The following is a 19768-nucleotide window of genomic DNA, read 5'->3' on the forward strand; positions in this document are numbered from 1 at the left end:
GGTCAATGGCCAACACCAAAGCATGACTCACTAAGGGTAAAATCTTACAGGGTGAGGGAGGTTGGTATGAGACACTCCAAACAATGGTTTTCAGACCAAGACTAGGGAGAAGCATAGTCCAGCAGGCACGGTGCTAGAAGTTTGAACATAATTGAGAGGGTTTAAAGGTGAGCCAATGTGTAAATTTTTGTGGTCATTCTTGTCTCCTCATCTGCATTTCTTGACTTGCTTTTTCCTCCCTTGATGCTTATAGGAATCAATCCTTGGAATGATTTGTTTCCATGAGAAGTTTAGTTATTGATTGGTCATTCTTTTTCCTTGGTAGATGGTGAGCATTTTAGTGTCTGCTTCAAGTTTGCCTTTGGCTCAGACATATTTTCTTCTAGTATATCATCAGTAGTGTTTCTTTCCTATGTCTTCAGATTGCACCTTCATGGACACCAGTTATCAGCACTTGGGATCTCCGTTGCCTGCCCTTAACTTCCATTATCTCACTGAGAGTATGTTCCTCTAGTGAAAACTCTCCTTAGAGCCCCCTTCATGTCCCTGTTCCTCAGACTGTAGATGAAGGGGTTCAGCATGGGGGTGACTACTGTGTATATCACCGAGGCTATTGAACCCTTTCTGGAAGGATGGGCTGTTCCTGAAGTGAGGTAGACCCCAAGGCCTGCGCCATAGAACAAGGAGACAACTGAGAGGTGAGACCCACAGGTGGAAAAGGCTTTATACTTTCCCCCAGAAGATGAAATGCCCATTATGGAGAAGATAATTCTAGAATAAGATAAAAGGATCCCAATCAGGGGAATAATACCCAGCAAGCCAGTTACAAAATACAGCACAATGTCATTGACAAGGGTGTCAGAGCAGGCAAGCTTGAGAATTTGAGTAAGTTCACAGAAGAAGTGGGGGATTTCTGTCTCTTTGCAGAAAGATACCCTCAAAACCATCAAACTTTGCAACAAAGAATATGTCAGGCAGATCAGCCAAGAAAGCAGAAGCAGGAGACCACAAAGGTGAGGGTTCATGATGACTGTGTAGTGCAGGGGGTGACAGATGGCCACAAACCGGTCATAGGCCATCACTGTCAGTAGCAAATTATCTAGCCCAGCAAAGATCATGAAAAAATACATCTGGGTAAGGCATCCTTCATACGTGATGCCTTTGTTTTGCTTCTGGATATTCACTAACATCTTGGGGACTATGGTGGAGGTGAAACAGATGTCAGTGAAGGAAAGGTTGGAGAGGAAGAAGTACATGGGGGTGTGGAGGTTGGACTCAGAGATGATGGCCAGGATGATGAGCAGGTTCCCTGTAACACAGACCAGGTACATGGACAGGAACAGTCCAGTGAGGAGGGGCTGAAGGTCCACATCATCCGAGAGCCCCAGAAGGATGAATTTTGAAATAACTGTCTGGTTCTCTGTTTCCATATAAGTTATGGAAATTGCCTTATGGAAAGAGGCAAGAATAGTGTTCAAACAATGACAAAACAGGAATGTGCCATATACTTGAAACTCATTCACTCAAGTCTTACATCTTATCTATGAGTTTTCTTTAGTTTACCAAGATCTCAATAATACCTTCCTTGTTTTGACCTCTACTCCTTGGAACACCTCTTTAAAAATTGAATGTTCCAAGACTTCCCTGGGGGTCCAGTGGTTTAGAATCTGCCTGCCAATCCAGGGGACACGGGTTTGATCCCTGGTCCAGGAGGGTTCGACGTGCCATGGATCAACTAGGTCCTTGAGCCACAACTAATGAAGCCCATGCACACTAGAGCCCCTGCTCTGCAACAAGAGAAGTCACTGCAACGAGAAGCCTACACACTGCAACTAGAGAGGAACCTCAGCCTGCTGCAATTACAGAAACCCTGCATGTGGCAGCAAAGACCCAGTGTAGCCAAGAATAAATTAATAAATTTTTAAAAATGAATGTTCTAGGAATTCACTGGTGGTCCAGTGGTTCAGAGTCTGCCTTCCAATGTGGGGGATGCAGGTTTGATCCCAGGTTGGGGAACTAAGGTCCCACATGGCATGGAGCATGGACTATAGAGCCCACATGGCACAACGCAACAGCCCGTGTGCCACAAGAGCCCAGGTGTTGCAACAAAAGATCCAGTGTGCCACAACTAAGACCAAACACAGCCAGTAAATAAATACATACATATTTAAAAACATGAATGTTCTACACCATGCAGGGCTTTCTTTCATCTTCCCTGACTCACGACTGTTCCTTTGCTCCCGAATTTCTGTGAAAGTACCAGCCTCATGACCATCTCCTTCCTGCCTTGCAGTGGTGGTCTCTTCAAGTCCCAGGGAAAGGTGGAGAGGTGATCATTGGGAATTACAAAATTAAATGATATTTTCCTATCCTCATGTCATTTGCTTGAAACAGGATCTTTAAGCAGACCATTCTCCATCTCAAGTTTGACTTGGAAAAGGATATCATGAAAAAGCTTTATAGATAATTCCTCCATTATCATATAGTAGCTTCTCTATTACTTTCCCAATTGATCCCTCTATTGTCATAATGATCAATGTAGCATAATGCACCCTAATTCCAAAGGCAAAATCAGAGCCCCCACCATAATTGTTCCCAGCAGGTTTGTGTTCTTTACATTTCTTCAGGTTGAGAGGACTGTGCCTTTTCTGTTGCATTGCCATTTCATAACCTAAGCACTTAGTATAGTACTTGGTATATAATATGTGGGTGTGCTTAATAGCTGCATGTCTGACTCTTTTCGACCCTACGTACTGAAGCCCACCATGCTTCTCTTCCATGGGATTCTCCAGGCAAGAATATTGGAGTGGTTTGCCTCCATGCCCTCCTCCAGGGGATCTTTCCAGCCCAGGGGTCAAACTCTGCGTCTCCTGCATTGCAGGTGGATTCTTTCCCCACTGAGCCATCTGGGATATAATAGGTGCTCTATAAATATTTGTTGAATGAATAACAGAAATTGTCAGGGTAGAGTAGAGGCAATTCCCTATCATAAAATCTTTTGACTAAGAACAAAGAGACTATTTATTATGAACTTTATTCAATTGAAAATAAAGAGAATGAGAGCCTTCTGTCTTTTATTGCATTCCTTAAAATTAAAAAAAAAAGAAAAAAGCCTTTTTGAATGTTGCACCCCTGCCACAGGAGGGAATGTCTAAACTGAGAACAGTTGTCCTCAATTTTATATGCATTTAAGCAAAGGTTACTTCCTTTGAGCTGAAATGTGTGCTTATAACTTACATGGTTTTAGTTCCCCTCTCTGAAGATCATTTCTTTTTGCCATGATAACTTTAGATGTTTGCAGACATTTAAATGATTCTCTGAGTCTCCTCATCTTTCATTGATTTCACAGTTATTTGAGTGCCTACTGTATGCCAGGCACTGGGTTAGAGCCAAGTATGAAAGGTAGGAGACATGGGCTCTGCTATTCTGTAGCACTGAGTGTTACTGCAGAAATGTTACTGCCTTTGACTGCTCTGAGGTCATTATTCTGATTAAGACTCTGATGATCCAGCCACTCAGAGAAAGTGATTAGTAGGAGTATTAACAGGTCAAATGTAAGGAACTTAGTTGAAAACCCAAGAAAGTTTGTGAAAGAAGATGAATGAGGACAGGCAACTTTTAAAACAGTGAGATGACATAAATACAGAAATATCAATGGGACAGATTAGACAGTCAGGAAACAGTTATTAGCCAATGTGAGAATTTAGTTTGTAATATAGATAATATTGGGCTTCCCTGGTGGTGGTTAAAGAATCTGCCTGCCAATGCAGGAGATCTGGGTTCGATCCCTGGACCTGGAAGATCCTCTGGAGAAGGGCCTGGCTAGTCTTGTCCTCAAAATTCCAGGGACAGAAGACCTTGGGGGGGCTGCAGTCCATGGGGTCACAAAGAGTTTGATGTGACTGAGCAAGTGAGCATGAGCAACACTATATATATGATAGTCACACTTTTATTTATTGGAAAATAATGCTTTGATATTAGATACTCAACTAACTCAACATTTTATAATTCTAGGAACATCCTATACAATTTCATAGCTTTGGACCTTTGCCCCCTCTCATTGGGAGTCCCCTCTCATCTGGAAAAGTCGTATCCCCCCTTCCATTCTCTGTCCTGAAATCTTCATTGGCATTGCCAGGCAGCAATGGGCATACTCTCTTTGGACCTTCTCTGTACCTTGTTGAAACTGGACCACACTGAAGCAAGCTATCACATTGCATCCATGTGTTCATTTCTGGGTTTTTACATCTTACCTGGAGAGCAACACATTATAGTTACCTCTTTATGTGCAGTACCCAGCTCAGTGTTAGGCATAGAGGAGAAGCTCTGTAGATGTAAAAATGTCCTTTTGAATGAAAAAGTGGTGGGAAATTATTCAGGTGGGTACAGAGTAGTCTTCCCTGGTGGTTCAGATGGCAAAGAATCCACCTGCTGTGCAAGAGACCCAGGTTCAATCCTGGTTTGGGAAGATCCCCTGGAGAAGGGAATGGCTGCCCACTCCAGTATTCTTGCCTGGGGAATTCCATGGAAAGAGGAGCCTGGCGGTCTATGGCTGACTCATGGGGTTGAAAAGAGTTGAACACAACCAAGGGACTAACACATACACACATAGAGTGGGTTATGAGGGGGTGGGCCAAAACTGAGGGACACTTAAAGGAGAGTTGACCTAGAAACAGAGGAAAGAGAACACAGAGTGTAGTGGGGCTTGGAGAGCTCTGTCCAGCACCAGGGACATTTCCTTGATTTTGGTAGGCTTTTCTTCCCCTGGTGGCTCAGTCGGGGAAAAAAAAAAACTGCCTGCAACGCAGGAGACCTGGGTTTGATCCCTAGGTGGTGAAGATCCCCTGGAGAAGGGAATGGCAACCCACTGCAGTATTCTTGCCTGGAGAATTGCATGGACAGAGGAGGCTGGCGGGCTACAGTCCATGGGGTCGCAAAGAGACACAGCTGAGCGACTAACACCTCTTCCCCATACATACCTACCTGTGTGCCAGGAAAATGTGCAAGGAAAATATTTGGCTCCTTCTTACCTCTTTACCACAGCTGTCTCTGAGCAACATAAGGCATCGCAGTACAATTTCTAAAGGTCTGGGCTCTATGATCTTTGCCTCTCTCAGTGGAGGACAAACAAGGACAGAGATCAGAGACAAAGAGCTGAGTCTGGGACTCAGGGCTAGACTGAGACCTGGCGTGGCACAAGGCGTTTCCTCCTGCCGTGGGATAGGTGAGCCAGAGGAGAAGAGCACAGGAGGATTACATGGGGCTGAATCCCCTCACTTCCTACTGAATGATTGGCTGCTTTTGTGGTCTGTTTCTGGAGAGTTCCCCCCTCGAGGGTCCAGGCACTAACCTGCTCTGCCACATCCACCCACTGGGAGCAGAACTGGAGCCACACGTGGGGTCTGCTATCCCCTCATCCCCAAGTCCTACAACCCCATACCTCAGCCCTCATTAGCCCCTTTTCTTCCTGAAGCAGTTTTTCTCCTCGGGTATGGCCTCTAGGGTACCCAGCTTCCCTTAGGGAGCATCTTACTCCACCTCCAGTTCAATTACAAGTCTAAAGATTAAGAAACATCTTGGGTGAAGTCTTCTTCAAGATCCTGGGGACACCTGTGGACCACTCTTTGGGACAGATATGAAAGCAGTAGAGGGATTTCCCTGGTGGTCCAGTGGCAAGACTCCATGCTCCCAATGCGGGGTGCCTGGGTTCAATCTCTGGTCAGGGAGCTAGACCCACATGCTGCAAACAGTTCACATGACCAACTAAAAGATCTCATGTGCCACAACTGAGAGTTTGCATGTTGCAGCTACAGATTCCACGTGCTTCAGCAAAGATCAAAGATCCCATGTGCTGCAACTAAGATTCAGTTCAGTTCAGTTCATTTCAGTTCAGTTGCTCAGCTGTGTCCTACTCTTTGTGACCCCATGAATCACAGCACGCCAGTCCATCACCAACTCCCGGAGTTCACCCAAACTCATGTCCATGGAGTCGGCGATGCCATCCAGTCATCTCATCCTCTGTTGTCCCCTTCTCCTCCTGCCCCCAATCCCTCCCAGCATCAGGGTCTTTTCCAATGAGTCATCTCTTCACATGAGGTGGCCAAAGTACCAGAGTTTCAGCTTTAGCATCAGTCCTTCCAAAGAACACCCAGGACTGATCTCCTTTAGAATGGACTCGTTGGATCTCCTTGCAGTCCAAGGGACTCTCAAGAGTCTTCTCCAACACCACAGTTCAAAAGCATCAATTCTTCGGCGCTCAGCTTTCTTCACAGTCCAACTCTCACATCCATATATGACCACTAGAAAAACCATAGCCTTAACTAGACGGACCTTTGTTGGCAAAGTAGTGTCCCTGCTTTTGAATATGCTGTCTAGGTTGGTCATAATTTTCCAAGGAGTGCCGGGGTCCAGCCCCGGTGGATCCAGGGAATTCAAAGGTGGGGACGGCATCAGCATCTTTGGAAATAACTTATTTAATTACAGATAGAGAGGGATTAGAAGATTAGCAGAGAAAAAGAGGCTGAATTGCCGGGGTCCAGCCCCAGTGGATCCAGGGTGATTCGAAGGTGGGGACGGAGTCGGCGTCTTTGGAAAAATACATATTTAATCACAGATATAGAGAGATTAGAAAGGAAGATTAGAAAGGAAGATTAGATAGGAAGATTAGTGGAGAAAAAGAGGCTGAATAACTTGGATTACGTGGAATAGCATCCATGCTCCAGATGGGAATTCAGCCAGAAAAACGGGAGCAAGAAAGAAGCAACATGGGGGAATCAGTCTTTCCAGAAACTGATCCAATTTCTTTATTTTGGGGTTTGCTTATATACCTTTTGTTACACATAGGGATGAATACAGAGTCACGCGGGAGTCAGCAGTCCTGACCTTTATCAAAATCAGGTGCTTCACATAAATGTATAAAAAAGGTACATCATCTTCTGGCCATGAGTGAGACCTGCTGACATTTTATGATCCTTTCTTTCTGATAACCAAAAAACTTATTTCTTCCAAGGGTGTTTTTTCTTAAACCAGGCACCACCCTCCAAATAAAGTTACATTCCTATAGGGTGAGGGTGTAGTGAGTTACAATCAAGAAAGGAATTTATTTAACCCAAGGTTAACATGATTAGTCTTAAAGGTTAATACTTATTTCTCCTATATGCTTAAAGGTTAATACTTATTTCTCCTATATGTTAGTTATATTCATTATAAGGGTAGGGAACATGGAGATTTAGCAGCAAACGTCAGCCCAACAAATGAAAATCCTTTCACCAATGCTCCCCTTAAGATCTATTTAGTCTTAAGATATGATAAAGTTACATTTTTACATAGCAAGGACACAGTGATTTATAACAAAGTACAGTGATCTATTACAAAAGAGAAAATCCATTAACTCAAAAAGTCCAGTATTGCTAACATCAAAAACTACTGTATTTCCTTTTCTATATTCCAAATACATTGATTAATATATTCCCAGGTGCCTAAGGATATGGAGGCCTGGCGGCAATCATTGACTCAACAAGAAGAAAAAGCCCTATGCTAATTAAGACTCTCAAAATACTCCAAAACTCTCTGTGCTGTTTATGGTTGAGGGGTAGTAAACAATCATGTGGTAGTGGCAGCAGTATGGATAATCCTGTCACACAAGCTAGTCTGTCAGCAGAGAGGTTTGACCTGAGACATCCTTGTCCCACCCAGAGCAGGGAATTAGCAGCAATTATTGACACAACAAATGAAGAACCCTTCACCACTATAATTCCTAACCAACCCATTATACTAATAATTTCTAACTCCCCAAAAGAATTTGCCTTTAGTAAGTCTAAAACATCTCGTGCCTCTCAGGTTGGGAGGCTGTAAACAATCACATGTGGCTGGACAAACCTATACAGGTGGGCTAGATAACCTTCAGAGGAGTCCATAAGCTGAAACACTCTTGTCACGCCCAAGAATTTTTATTGCCTTGGAGCTGCACATTTACTCCTCCGAGAGAAACGGTTATGGAGGAGAGCATAAAACAGACTCTGGTTTTGGGGTTAGATGCTCGGGAACAGGGGGTTTCCTGAGGCTTGATCACGCCTTTGCGTATGCCAAGCCTCCTTCCTCATGACCTTTGCCATGGGCAGAGTTCCTCACGCTGGCCCCCAGCAAAGGAGTAAGCGTCTTTTAATTTCATGGCTGCAATAACCATTTTCAGTGATTTTGGAGCCCCCCAAAATAAAGTCTGACACTGTTTCTACTGTTTCTCCATCTATTTCCCATGAAGTGATGGGACCAGATGCCATGATCTTTGTTTTCTGAATGTTGAGCTTTAAGCCAACTTTTTCACTCTCCTCTTTTACTTTCATCAAGAGGCTTTTTAGTTCCTCTTCACTTTCTGCCATAAGGGTGGTGTCACCTGCATATCTGAGCTTATTGATATTTCTCCTGGCAATCTTGATTCCAGCTTGTGCTTCTTCCAGCCCAGCGTTTCTCATGATACACTCTGCATATAAGTTAAATAAGCAGGTGACAATATACAGCCTTGATGTACTCCTTTTCCTATTTAGAACCAGTGTGTTGTTCCATGTCCAGTTCTCACTGTTGCTTCCTGACCTGCATACAGATTTCTTAAGAGGCAGGTCAGGTGGTCTGGTATTCCCATCTCTCTCAGAATTTTCCACAGTTTATTGTGATCCACACCATCAAAGGCTTTGGCATAGGCAATAAAGCAGAAATAGATGTTTTTCTGGAACTCTCTTGCTTTTTTCATGACCCAGCAGATGTTGGCAACGTGATCTCTGGTTCCTCTGCCTTTTTTTAAAGCCAGCTTGAACATCTGGAAGTTCACGGTTCACATATTGCTGAAGCCTGGCTTGGAGAATTTTGAGCATTACTTTACTGGCGTGTGAGATGAATGCAATTGTGCAGTAGATTGAGCATTCTTTGGCATTGCCTTTCTTTGGGATTGAAATGAAAACTGAGCTTTTCCAGTCCTGTGGCCACTGCTGAGTTTTCCAAATTTGCTGGCATATTGAGTGCAGCACTTTCACAGCATCATCTTTCAGGATTTGAAGTAGCTCAACTGGAATTCCATCACCTCCACTAGCTTTGTTCATAGTGATGCTTTCTAAGGCCCACTTGACTTCACGTTCCAGGATGTCTGGCTCTAGGTGAGTGATCACATCATCGTGATTATCCAGGTCATGAAGATCTTTTTTGTACAGTTCTTCTGTGTATTCTTGCCACCTCTTCTTAATATCTTCTGCTTCTCTTAGGTCCATACCATTTCTGTCCTTTATCGAGCCCATCTTTGCATGAAATGTTCCCTTGGTATCTCTAATTTTCTTGAAGAGATCTCTAGTCTTTCCCATTCTGTTGTTTTCCTCTATTTCTTTACATTGATCACCGAGGAAGGCTTTCTTATTTCTCTTCCTTATTCTTTGGAACTCTGCATTCAAATGGGAATATCTTTCCTTTTCTCCTTTGCTTCGCTTCTCTTCTTTTCACAGCTATTTGGGTGCAGCCAAAAAGTAAAAAAAAAAAAAAAAAAAAAAGCAGTAGACAGGAGCACAAGCTTTCAAGAGTCACCACAGTAACAGGACAATGACATAGGGCATTCCCAGGCCCAAACAGGCATGAGGCAACTTGATACTGTGTGTCTGGAGAGTTAAGTTGGAAGTCAGGGGTAACTGAGTGATGGGGATGTCAGGACCTTCACAGAGCCCTGTGGTCTGCTTTGTAGTCAGCCTAGTTGATGCCCTCTGTTCATTCAACTTATAAACCCTTTTAAAGCCCCTTCCTTTTTAAATTTTATGTTGGAGTATAGCTGATTAACAATGTAGTGATACTTTCAAGTGGACAGTGAAGGGATTCAGCCATACATAAACAGGTATCCATCCTCCTCCAAACTGCCCTCCCATCCAGGCTGCCACATGGCACTGAGAGGAGTTCCCTGGAGCACCTTCCAGTTTTGATGATGTGATAAACAAGTCAGAGTAAACCTCATGGGATTTCCTTGTGCTTGTACAATCCATTGAGGTTATCCAAGGAGATGAAGGATAAATAAACAGGTAAATAGAAAATAATATATATAGACAATGATGTAATTATGTAAATAGATAATGATGTATATGATTTAAAATATTAATGAAGTAGGGCTATGGGCTAGAGTGAGCCTGAGGCTTCTCCAAGGAGGTGACATTTGGAACTAAGATGGAAATATTCAGAAAAGACCTGGAGCCAGGCAAAAGACAAGGGGGGAAAAAGCATACTCGGCACTCTCGGGAGAGGAAAGCACATATGCAAAAGCCCCGAGACAGCAACTGGTTTGATATTTTTGTCACAGGCCAGTGTTTCAGAGGCCAACATGGAAAATATGTGAGATGGGTATGGCCAAATATTAGGGCCCTGGTCATTCAGAGCTTTATAGACCCATTTGAGAAGTTAGGGTTTTAATCTTAGAGAGATGGGAAGACACTGCAATGCTTTGTAGAAAAAATGATGTGATGTGATTGTCCTTTTTTGATTTCCAAATTTTCTCCGGCTGCTGTGTAGAGATTGGGCTGTAGCTGGGCCAGACTGGAATTAGGGAGACCGATGAAGAGACGTGGAGACCATCTGGGGGAGTGATGGCAACAATTATCATTACTCTTTAGGATATTTTTATTCTGATCAGTCTATCTGTCTTATATATTTTCAGTTAGTTTAATTCTCACCTGATCATCCCAAAGAGAGCACAAAAAATTTTCCAAGATTATGAAATGCCCTGTTGTTGTTTAATCACTCAGTCATGCCCAACTCTTTTGTGACTCCAGAGACTGTAGCACGCCAGGCTCTACTGTCCTCCACTATCTCTCAGAGTTTGCTCAAATTCATGTCCATTGAGTCAGTGACACTGTCCAACCATCTCATGCTCTACTGCATTCTTCTCCTTTTGCCTTTAATTTTTTGCATCAGGGTCTGTTCCAATGAGTTGGCTCATCACGTCATCTGGCCAAAGTATTGGAGCTTCAACTTCAGTAACAGAGGAGGAAATGGCAACCCACTCCAGTGTTCTTGCCTAGAGAACCTTATGAACAGTATGAAATGCCTAGGCCACAGGAAAATGCCAACCACTTAAAGAAAAAGATGGAAGTGCCAACTGGCCAACCTGTCACCCCATAGTAACCTTTCTCTTCTTCTAGGTCTGATATCAGGTTTTCATGATGGGAAACGATGCACCTTTTAAATTATTTATTATTTTATTTTTGGCTGTACTGGGTTTTTTTGCTGTGTGCGGACTTTCTCTAGTTGCAGCGAGCAGAGGCTACTCTCTAGTTGCAGTGTGCAGGCTTCTCATTTCAGTGGCTTCTCTTATTGTAAATCACAGACTCTGTGACACACAGGCTTCAGTAGCTGCAGCACGTGAGCTCAGTAGTTGCGGCTTTTGAGCTCAGTAGTGTGGTGCGTGGCCTTACTTGCCCCTTGGCATGTGGAATCTTCCCAGATCAAGTGTTGAACCCGTGTACCCTGCATTGGCAGATGGATTCTTAACCATTGCACCATGAGGGAAGTCCACAATGCATCTTTAAAGAGGTCCATTGGATTTGTGTGGGTCTGGAGGTCCATGGGGTGAATGGGAAGGACTGCTGGGAGCAGTATTTCCTCATTGTCAAGACAAACAGGACACCTGGGACAGACAGATGCTAGGGTAACAATATGCAAGATTTCTGCTCCGAGGACTGCAGTTTGTGTTCTTTGTTTTGACAGGGGTCCCAGGAGTCTCCCTCAGTGTTTTGCTTTTCTCCCACACCTATTTGAGCTCCCATAGGCATCTCAGCTATGAGCAGCAAATGGATGCCTCTCAAGTGTCCTCTAAGTGTTCCAAAAAGATGGTGAAGGTGATAATTAGAATGAAGACAAGAAGGACAGCAACTGTGTTATGAACCTTTGTGGAGGGCATCCTGTGTCCCAAGTCAGAGCTTATATAGCTTGTTTCATTTCATCTGCATAATCACCCTCAAAATCTAGGTGCATGCTCTGTTATTATTATTGTTAAACTTTTTATTGGAGTATAGTTATTTACAGTGTTGTGTTGATTTCTGCTGTGCAGCAAAATGATTCAACTATACATATACATATATCCACTCTTTTAGATTTCTTTCTCATTTAGGTCCACAGAGCACTGAGTAGAGTTCCCTGTGCTTTGCAGTAGGTTCTCTATTTTAAACAGAATATCAGTAGTATGTATCAATACCAGTCTCCCAATTCATCCTACCCCTTCTCCCCTTGATATCCATAAGTTTGTTCTCTGATTATCTCTGCTCTGAAAATAACTTCACTTTTTTAAAGATTCCATGTATAAGTGATATTATGATCCTATTTTTCTGCTTTATTATTATTTTATAGTAGAGAGAAGGAGCTAAGAATTTTTATGTAATTTGTACCAGTCATGAAGTAGAAAGGTGTGAAGCCAAGTTTAAATCATGCCGTCTGACTCCCAGCACAGGGCAATACTGAATGCTATTCTCCCTCTGTCAACTAGACATTTCACTTCCTGGACACTCCAGGAAGAGATTGCCTGCTCACTCTGCTTTACCTTTGGGGGTTCCTGGGAGGCCACAGTGAGGAGCAGTGGATGGCACCTGATGCATCAACTAAAGAGGAATTGCTGTGATCACAGGCAGAGAACATAGGAAGAGTTGTTGTTCAGTTGACAAAAATTGAGTTTATCATAGATGGGAAAATGTTCTTGTTTATTTTGTGAGCAAGAATCCTAGTCATTTTATAGCTGACAAAAGTTATAAATGTATATCTGTTTTTTAAAAAGTTTTAAAACTTCTGTAGGTGGTAAACCCATGTTCATAGCAGCATTATTCAGAGTAGCCAAAAGATGGAAGGAACACAACTGTCCATAAACATATGAATGGACAAAGAAAATATGTAACGTACATACCATAGATATTCATTGGAAGGACTGATGCTGAAACTTCAATACTTTGGCCACCAGATGCAAAGAGCCAGTTCACTGGAAAAGACCTTGATGCTGGGAAAGATTGAAGGCAGGAGGAGAAAGGGGCGACAGAGAATGGGATAGTTGGATGGTATCATTGACTCAGTGGAGTCAATGAGCAAATTCTGGGAGACAGTGAAGGACAGGGAAGCCTGGCATGCTGCAGTCCATGGGGTCACAAGGAGTCGGACATGCCTGAGTAACTGAACAACAACAACACACACACACACACAACTTTATTTTCTTGTTGAGATTCCATTTCACTTTCATAGTATTGAAACGGTTGTATTGCAGTTTCTGTGTCTTGAATGTCATCTAGTTGGTACAACTGTTTGGTGTTTGTGTATATCCCATTTTATGTGTGTGTGTGTGTGTGTGTGTGTGTGTGTGTGTGTGTGTGTGTTTTGTTGGCTGTTAGAATCTCAACTGTCTCACCTTTAAAATGGGAATAGATTCATTCCTATTGGGAAGATTACATGAGATAACAGAGAGCAGTTAGCATAGGCTTACCATAAAATAAGCACTCAAACATCAATTATATTTTCATTATGTATTCAATCATACTTTATCCAATTTAAAAAACACTGATGGTGGTACAAACATATACACAACACAAATCCACAAACAAACACATAGAAATAAAGTGAACAATCAGGAGTTTAAACATGCTATGCCAACATTGGAGATAATGAAGCTATAGTAAATTTCAAATAGAAGTTTTGAACTCACCAGTGTGGAAGTAAGAAGACCAAAGACATAATTTTTTGGATAGCAGATGGGGCAGAAATTACTGGGAGATTGTTTGAATGTGGCTTATGCCGCGGCCAGCACAAGCAAGAGTCGCACCTGCAAGGGGAGAGAAACGGAGCGTCCCCGCGTGGAAAAATAAGAGAGAGACAAAAGATGGGGTTGAGAGGATCAGACCCACTATGTCTGATGCCTTCCTTTATTAGGCCACGGTATTTATAGGGTAAAGTACGTGATTTAAGACATGTACAAGGTTATTCTTTAATCTCAAAATACAATCACCAGACCCCTACCATTGTGTACAGAATTTCAATAAGATAATCTATCTTTTATGATACGTGTATAGGATAATCAATCTTCTAAGACATGTTGCAGGAACAAGACATCCTGGAGCAAGACGACCTGGAGCCTTAAGGGCTACAAGAATTCTTGAGGGTGGCAGGACAGGGAGCTTAGGACAATGCCTAAGGCTCTGCATACCTGCGGAGCAGCTCCCAGGACTTAACCCTTCACGGGCCGTCCCCCGCAGCTCCCCTCTCTTTATTTTTTAAAAGCTCCATAAGATGTCGGTGCTGCAACATGTTTTTATGTATCAGGATTTTTACATGTAAAACTTCTTTAACAATACTACGAATAAGACAAGGAGCCAGACAAATCACGATAAGTACAACAATTAAACCCGTGCCCATAGTAATTATGCTTTGCCATAGTGATTGCAGGCTAGGGAAGTTAGAAAATAAATTTTGCACAAAATTGTTAACAGCATCAGCAATATTTAAAGTAGCTTTAGGAGAATTTTCAATATCAAGAATTTCATTATGTAATTGCAATAGATCTAGAGAGACATTAGTATTAAACCAAATTCCTTGCAGATGTTTTTTCACCTTATCCCAAGGAAAGTCGGATGTATTATAAGCCTTTTTAGTAACACAGATCCATTTATAATTAGCATGACATTGAATTTTCATGTGAAAGCTAATGCTCTGAACTTGTTCTCCTAGAACTCTAACTGCATCATATAAAGCTGATAATCTATCTTCTATTTTTCTATCTATATCTTCTTGTGTTCCCATTACTTTAGTAACATTATATGACAAGGAATCTACAGTATGAGCAGCTTGAATGGATTGTGCTAAAGATACAGAAGCAGTAACAGCAGTTGCTATAAGGGTGATTAAGGATACTATACCCAGAATAATCAGGCTCACACTTCTTTCAGTGCGGCTAAGAGCCGTGTTAATGCGTTGTAGCAATTCTAAAGCAGTTTCGTCATACCAAGCTTCAGTTATTTCAACAGGTAACATTACAAAAGCAGGTTGTTTTACTATTAAAACTTGTTCTCCTTTTGCAACACCTCTTATGCAATTGGTAAGTATGCAATTAGAACAATTTAAATGATAAATATTTGATGACAATGTTATTTCCATATGGCCTTGTATCAACATGAATGGGTAAGGGACACAAGCTCGGGGATATAAAAACCCCGTAACTTTTACATTACCATATATACTCCCACTGGTACTGGGTTCGAAATATATCCTAGTACCATGACCAAAAGCAGCCAAAAGTTTCCACAGTTCTGTTTGAAATATCTGAGCAGTGTTTACAGAGAGAATGGGTGGATACTGTCCTCAATATTCAGGAAAATCAGGCTTTCCCACAGGTGTCCAATCCCATAAAAAAGTGGTATTGGCATTGTTGATGTTGTACACCGACGCAACCCGGGCTCGACATAAAGTCCAAGGAGTGTCTATTCCCATGCGGATGCTTAGATGTTTGTCACAAAACGGAATGTCGAGAGGTCCAGTTCCGTCACGGTGCGATCTTTTCCCGGTTTTTTCATTGATGCCAGAAATAGTCACTCGAGGATATGATATATCAGCTGACACCTGTATACAGTGAGGATGCTGTAATTGATAAGAAAAGCACATAGGATATTGCGTAGTAAGACCATAAAAGGAAATATTAGCTTGCTGAGGGGAAATATGGGTATCGGATTTTCCTCCTAAAAGACTTGTGTCGTTGACATAGACAGGCACTATTTCTTTATCCCATCCCACTGATTGAATCATAGGCGGATCAGGAATGTATGCCCAAAAAGCCGTAGCTTCTCCGTTTTGTATCCGCTGTAACAACAACAATAACATGAGCAAGATATTGGTAGGTGTTGCTGGAGGTTGTACATGAGCCTCATTCCAAGCATGTCGCATTAACGCTTCAATCTGCCTTTGGGTAGGCAGCTCACTCGTGGGCTCGCTCAATGTCATGCGGCGTATTTGATGTATCAGGGAGTTCCTCCGTCGCGCGCACCAGCCTCTCCGGTATCCAGCGCGGCGCTTCGGCATTCTGTGGAAAAACACAAACATGTCCCCGTCCCCATATTAATACAGGGTCTGGCCCATACCACAGATTGGTAAGTGGATCCTTCCATCGTACAAGTGGTTTTTGCAGGAGGGCTGTTCTCCCCAAAAACGTTGGGCTGCGGAATTGCCTTCTGCGTCTAAAGTTAAAAAGTTTAGAACAAAAAGAGCATGATTTAAGGCATTATGCGGTGAGGGACTATACAGTTCATTCCCCTTTTTTTGTTTTAATAATTGATGTTTAAGGCGTTGATGGGCTCGTTCCACAATACCTTGTCCCTGTGGATTATATGGAATTCCTGTCTTATGATGAATTTGAAAAGAAAGACAAAAACGTTGGAAAGAACGGCTAGTATAACCGGGTCCATTATCAGTTTTAAGGGTGTGTGGGGTTCCTGAAATAGAAAAGCAAAAAAGCAAATGTTGAATACAATGACGAGTTGATTCTCCAGTATGAAGGGAGGCCATGAGAAAATGAGAAAAAGTGTCGATAGAGACATGAACATATTTGAGACGCCCAAATTGAGGAATGTGAGTGACATCTGTTTGCCAAAGGTGATTAGGGTGTAAACCTCGAGGGTTAATTCCATATTGAGGGAGAACAAAGAATTGAGGACAGGTAGAGCAAGATTTTACGATTTGTCGTGCAGCTTCACGGGAAATCTTAAATTGCAACCGTAAAGAATGACTATTTTGGTGATGCAAGTTATGAGATTTTTGAGCCGCATCGATAGCTGATTGAAAAAACACCTGTTTAGTAAGAACGTCCGCAATGTGATTGCCTTGTACCAGGGCACCAGGAAGGGTGGAATGTGCATGAATATGTCCAAAAAAACACGGGTATTGACGACGGTGAAGGGCCTGTTGAATTAATGTAAATAAGTTAAAAACATCAGGAGAGGTTGTGCCAATAATTGGAACAGTTTCAATCATCTGTAAAGCACCGACCACATAGGAACTGTCTGTAAATAAATTGAAAGAAGTGGGTACAGTTAGTAATGCTTGATGGACTGCAAATAATTCTACAACCTGGGCAGAAGAGAAACTGGTATGCGTATAATAGGTTTGATGGTTAATAATTAAAGCTGCAATACCATTAGAAGATCCATCTGTAAATATAAGTGTTGCTTCAGGAATGGGTTGTCGGCGAACTATTTTTGGAAAAATAAAGGCATGAAGGCTAGCAAATTGTAGCAATTTATCAGAAGGATAATGATGAGTAATCCGTCCCGGGTAATTTGCGAAAGCTATAGGCCAATTATCTGAAAATTGAAAAAGCCAATCTTGTTGTTCCAAAGCATAAGGAATACAAACGAAAGGGGGTTCCATACCAAAATATTGGATGGCTTCATGACGTCCTTTTGCTACAACTTTTGCAACAAGCTCATAATAAGGAAGCAAATGTTTAGTTGGAGTAGCCGATAGATATATCCATCGCAAAGGCTTATCTTGATAAAGAACCCCTGTAGGTGCTCGTGGGGTGGAAAGTATATACAGACCCCATGATCGTTGGTAATCAAGATAAGAAATCTGTTGTTGTCTAATAGCTTCTTCTATTGATTGTAAGGCTGATCGTGCTTCTAAAGAAAGCGTTCGGGGTGACGCAGGGTCAGAGTCACCTTTAAGGATGTCAAATAATGGTTGCAAGGTGTAAGTGGGTAATTTTAAATAAGGGCGTATCCAATTAATATCTCCCAGGAGCTTTTGAAAATCGTTTAGAGTTTTTAAATGATCAGTCTGTAACTTGACTAATTGAGTACTATAAGCCCGAGGATATAGGGAGAAGCCCAAATAATTATAGGGAAAGTGAGTTTGAATTTTTTCATCAGCTATGACAAGACCATTAAGACTCAAGTGTTGTTTTAGAATAAAAAAAGCTTGATACAATAGATGTTCGTCAGCATGAGCTAATAATATATCATCCATATAATGAACTAAATATAACTGAGGAAAACGCTGACGAACAGGAGCTAACGCTGCGGCAACAAACTTTTGACACAATGTAGGGCTATTAGCCATTCCTTGTGGAAGGACTCTCCATTGATAGCGTTGCATAGGTTCTCTAAAATTAACAGAGGGCAAACTAAAAGCAAATCTTTTACAATCTTGGGGTGCAAGAGGAATAGTGTAAAAACAATCTTTTAAATCTATAATAATGATAAAGGATTTGTCAGGTATAGCGGAAGGAGTGGGTAGCCCAGGTTGTAGGGCTCCCATATGCATCATTGTTTCATTTACCTTACGAAGGTCTTGTAGTAATCTCCATTTTCCTGATTTCTTTTTAATAACAAAAATTGGGGAATTCCATGCAGAGGTAGAAGGTTCAATATGCCCAAGTCTCAGCTGTTCCTGCACCAGCTGTTGTGCGGCGGAAAGTTTTTCTTGTGTTAGGGGCCACTGATCGACCCATACCGGTTCCTCAGATTTCCAATCAATAGGATCGGCATGTGTCACAGGAGAATCAGAGGTCCCTAGGGAAAACACCCTAAGCCTTTTCGACTCTGATTAGATTTTAAATCAAGGGGTAAAATGATGCCTTGATGTTGTTTGCCTAAACCTTGGTTGGGGAGTAAACCCTGATCTAACATTAAATCTGTTATGATGGGTGAAGGACTATATAAATATACACCCATTTTACTTAATATATCACGCCCCCACAGATTAACTGGAAGATGGGGCAGAATATAGGGTTTAAATTGGCCTGAATGGCCGTCTTTATCCTTCCAAGTAAGAAGGGACGAACTTTGTTCTGGATTAGTAGTTTGGCCAATACCTTGAAGAGTAGAAATGGCTATTTGTTTAGGCCATGTAGTGGGCCAGTGTTTATCAGAAATAACACTAATATCAGCCCCTGTATCAAGCACTCCGCGGAAAAGCTTACCATTGATGTGCAGTTCAAATTCTGGTCGTGCCTCGGTAACATTTTGCACCCAATAGGCGTCAGAGGACCCGAAACCTTTGTCCTGACGATCTCGGTTAATTGTTCTTCCTTGTATAACTAATGGAACTAAAAGGAGTTGAGCTATACGTTGTCCTGCATTAATTACAATAATTTTATGAGGAGCGGAGGCCAATATTTTTATCTCTCCAGTATAATCAGAGTCAATTACACCAGGATGAATAAGTATTCCTTTTAAAGACGCACTGCTGCGCCCCAAAAGCAGTCCAGCAGTTCCTGGAGGTAAAGGCCCAAACACCCCTGTAGCAAGGGTTTGAACCCCCATCTCCGGAGTTAATACTGTGTAGGAGGTGGCACAGAGGTCCAATCCCGCGCTGCCTCTTGTGGCTCGATAGAGGTCTGCAATGGTTCTTTGGGAACCTGCAGTGTTGCCCCATAACATTGTTTCGGGGCCAGGGGCTGGCCCCTCACCCAGTTTCCCGAAACCGGGGGTAAAGGATTACCTTGAACATCCGTCTTAGAACGACAATCTCGGGCCCAATGCTTTCCTTTTTTACATCGTGGACATGGAGTAGGAGGATTAGCAGGAATTTGTTGCCGTTGTCTTTGGGGGCACATTACAGCCCGATGGCCAGGTTGACCACAAACAAAACAACCTGAATTACCTGACTTTTGATATCCTTTCTTGTTCCTGGCTTGTTGCTGAAAAAGTACCTCTTTAATGCCTTTTCCTTGCAAAGCCGCTGCCATGGCAATGCCTTGCATGTAGGAGGGTCCAATGTCAGCACAAATGCG

General features: G+C 42.4%; 1 protein-coding gene and 1 pseudogene across 1 annotated transcript; both read right to left on the reverse strand.

Moving 5' to 3' along the window:
• Positions 1-491: 491 nt before the first annotated feature.
• LOC138085682 (olfactory receptor 7D4-like) lies at positions 492-1430 on the reverse strand. The gene has a single exon (XM_068980191.1). The coding sequence runs from the start codon at positions 1428-1430 to the stop codon at positions 492-494; it is 939 nt and encodes a 312-aa protein (XP_068836292.1).
• A 12793-nt stretch (positions 1431-14223) lies between these two features.
• On the reverse strand, positions 14224-16059 carry LOC138086436 (endogenous retrovirus group K member 9 Env polyprotein-like; annotated as a pseudogene).
• Positions 16060-19768: the final 3709 nt, after the last annotated feature.

This window comes from Capricornis sumatraensis, chromosome 9 (assembly GCF_032405125.1).
Source record: "Capricornis sumatraensis isolate serow.1 chromosome 9, serow.2, whole genome shotgun sequence".
Lineage (NCBI taxonomy): Eukaryota > Metazoa > Chordata > Mammalia > Artiodactyla > Bovidae > Capricornis > Capricornis sumatraensis.

Bases quoted from the DNA above. Each gene is read 5' to 3' on its own strand.
- LOC138085682 (XM_068980191.1), bottom strand. From the start codon at position 1,430: ATGGAAACAGAGAACCAGACAGTTATTTCAAAATTCATCCTTCTGGGG.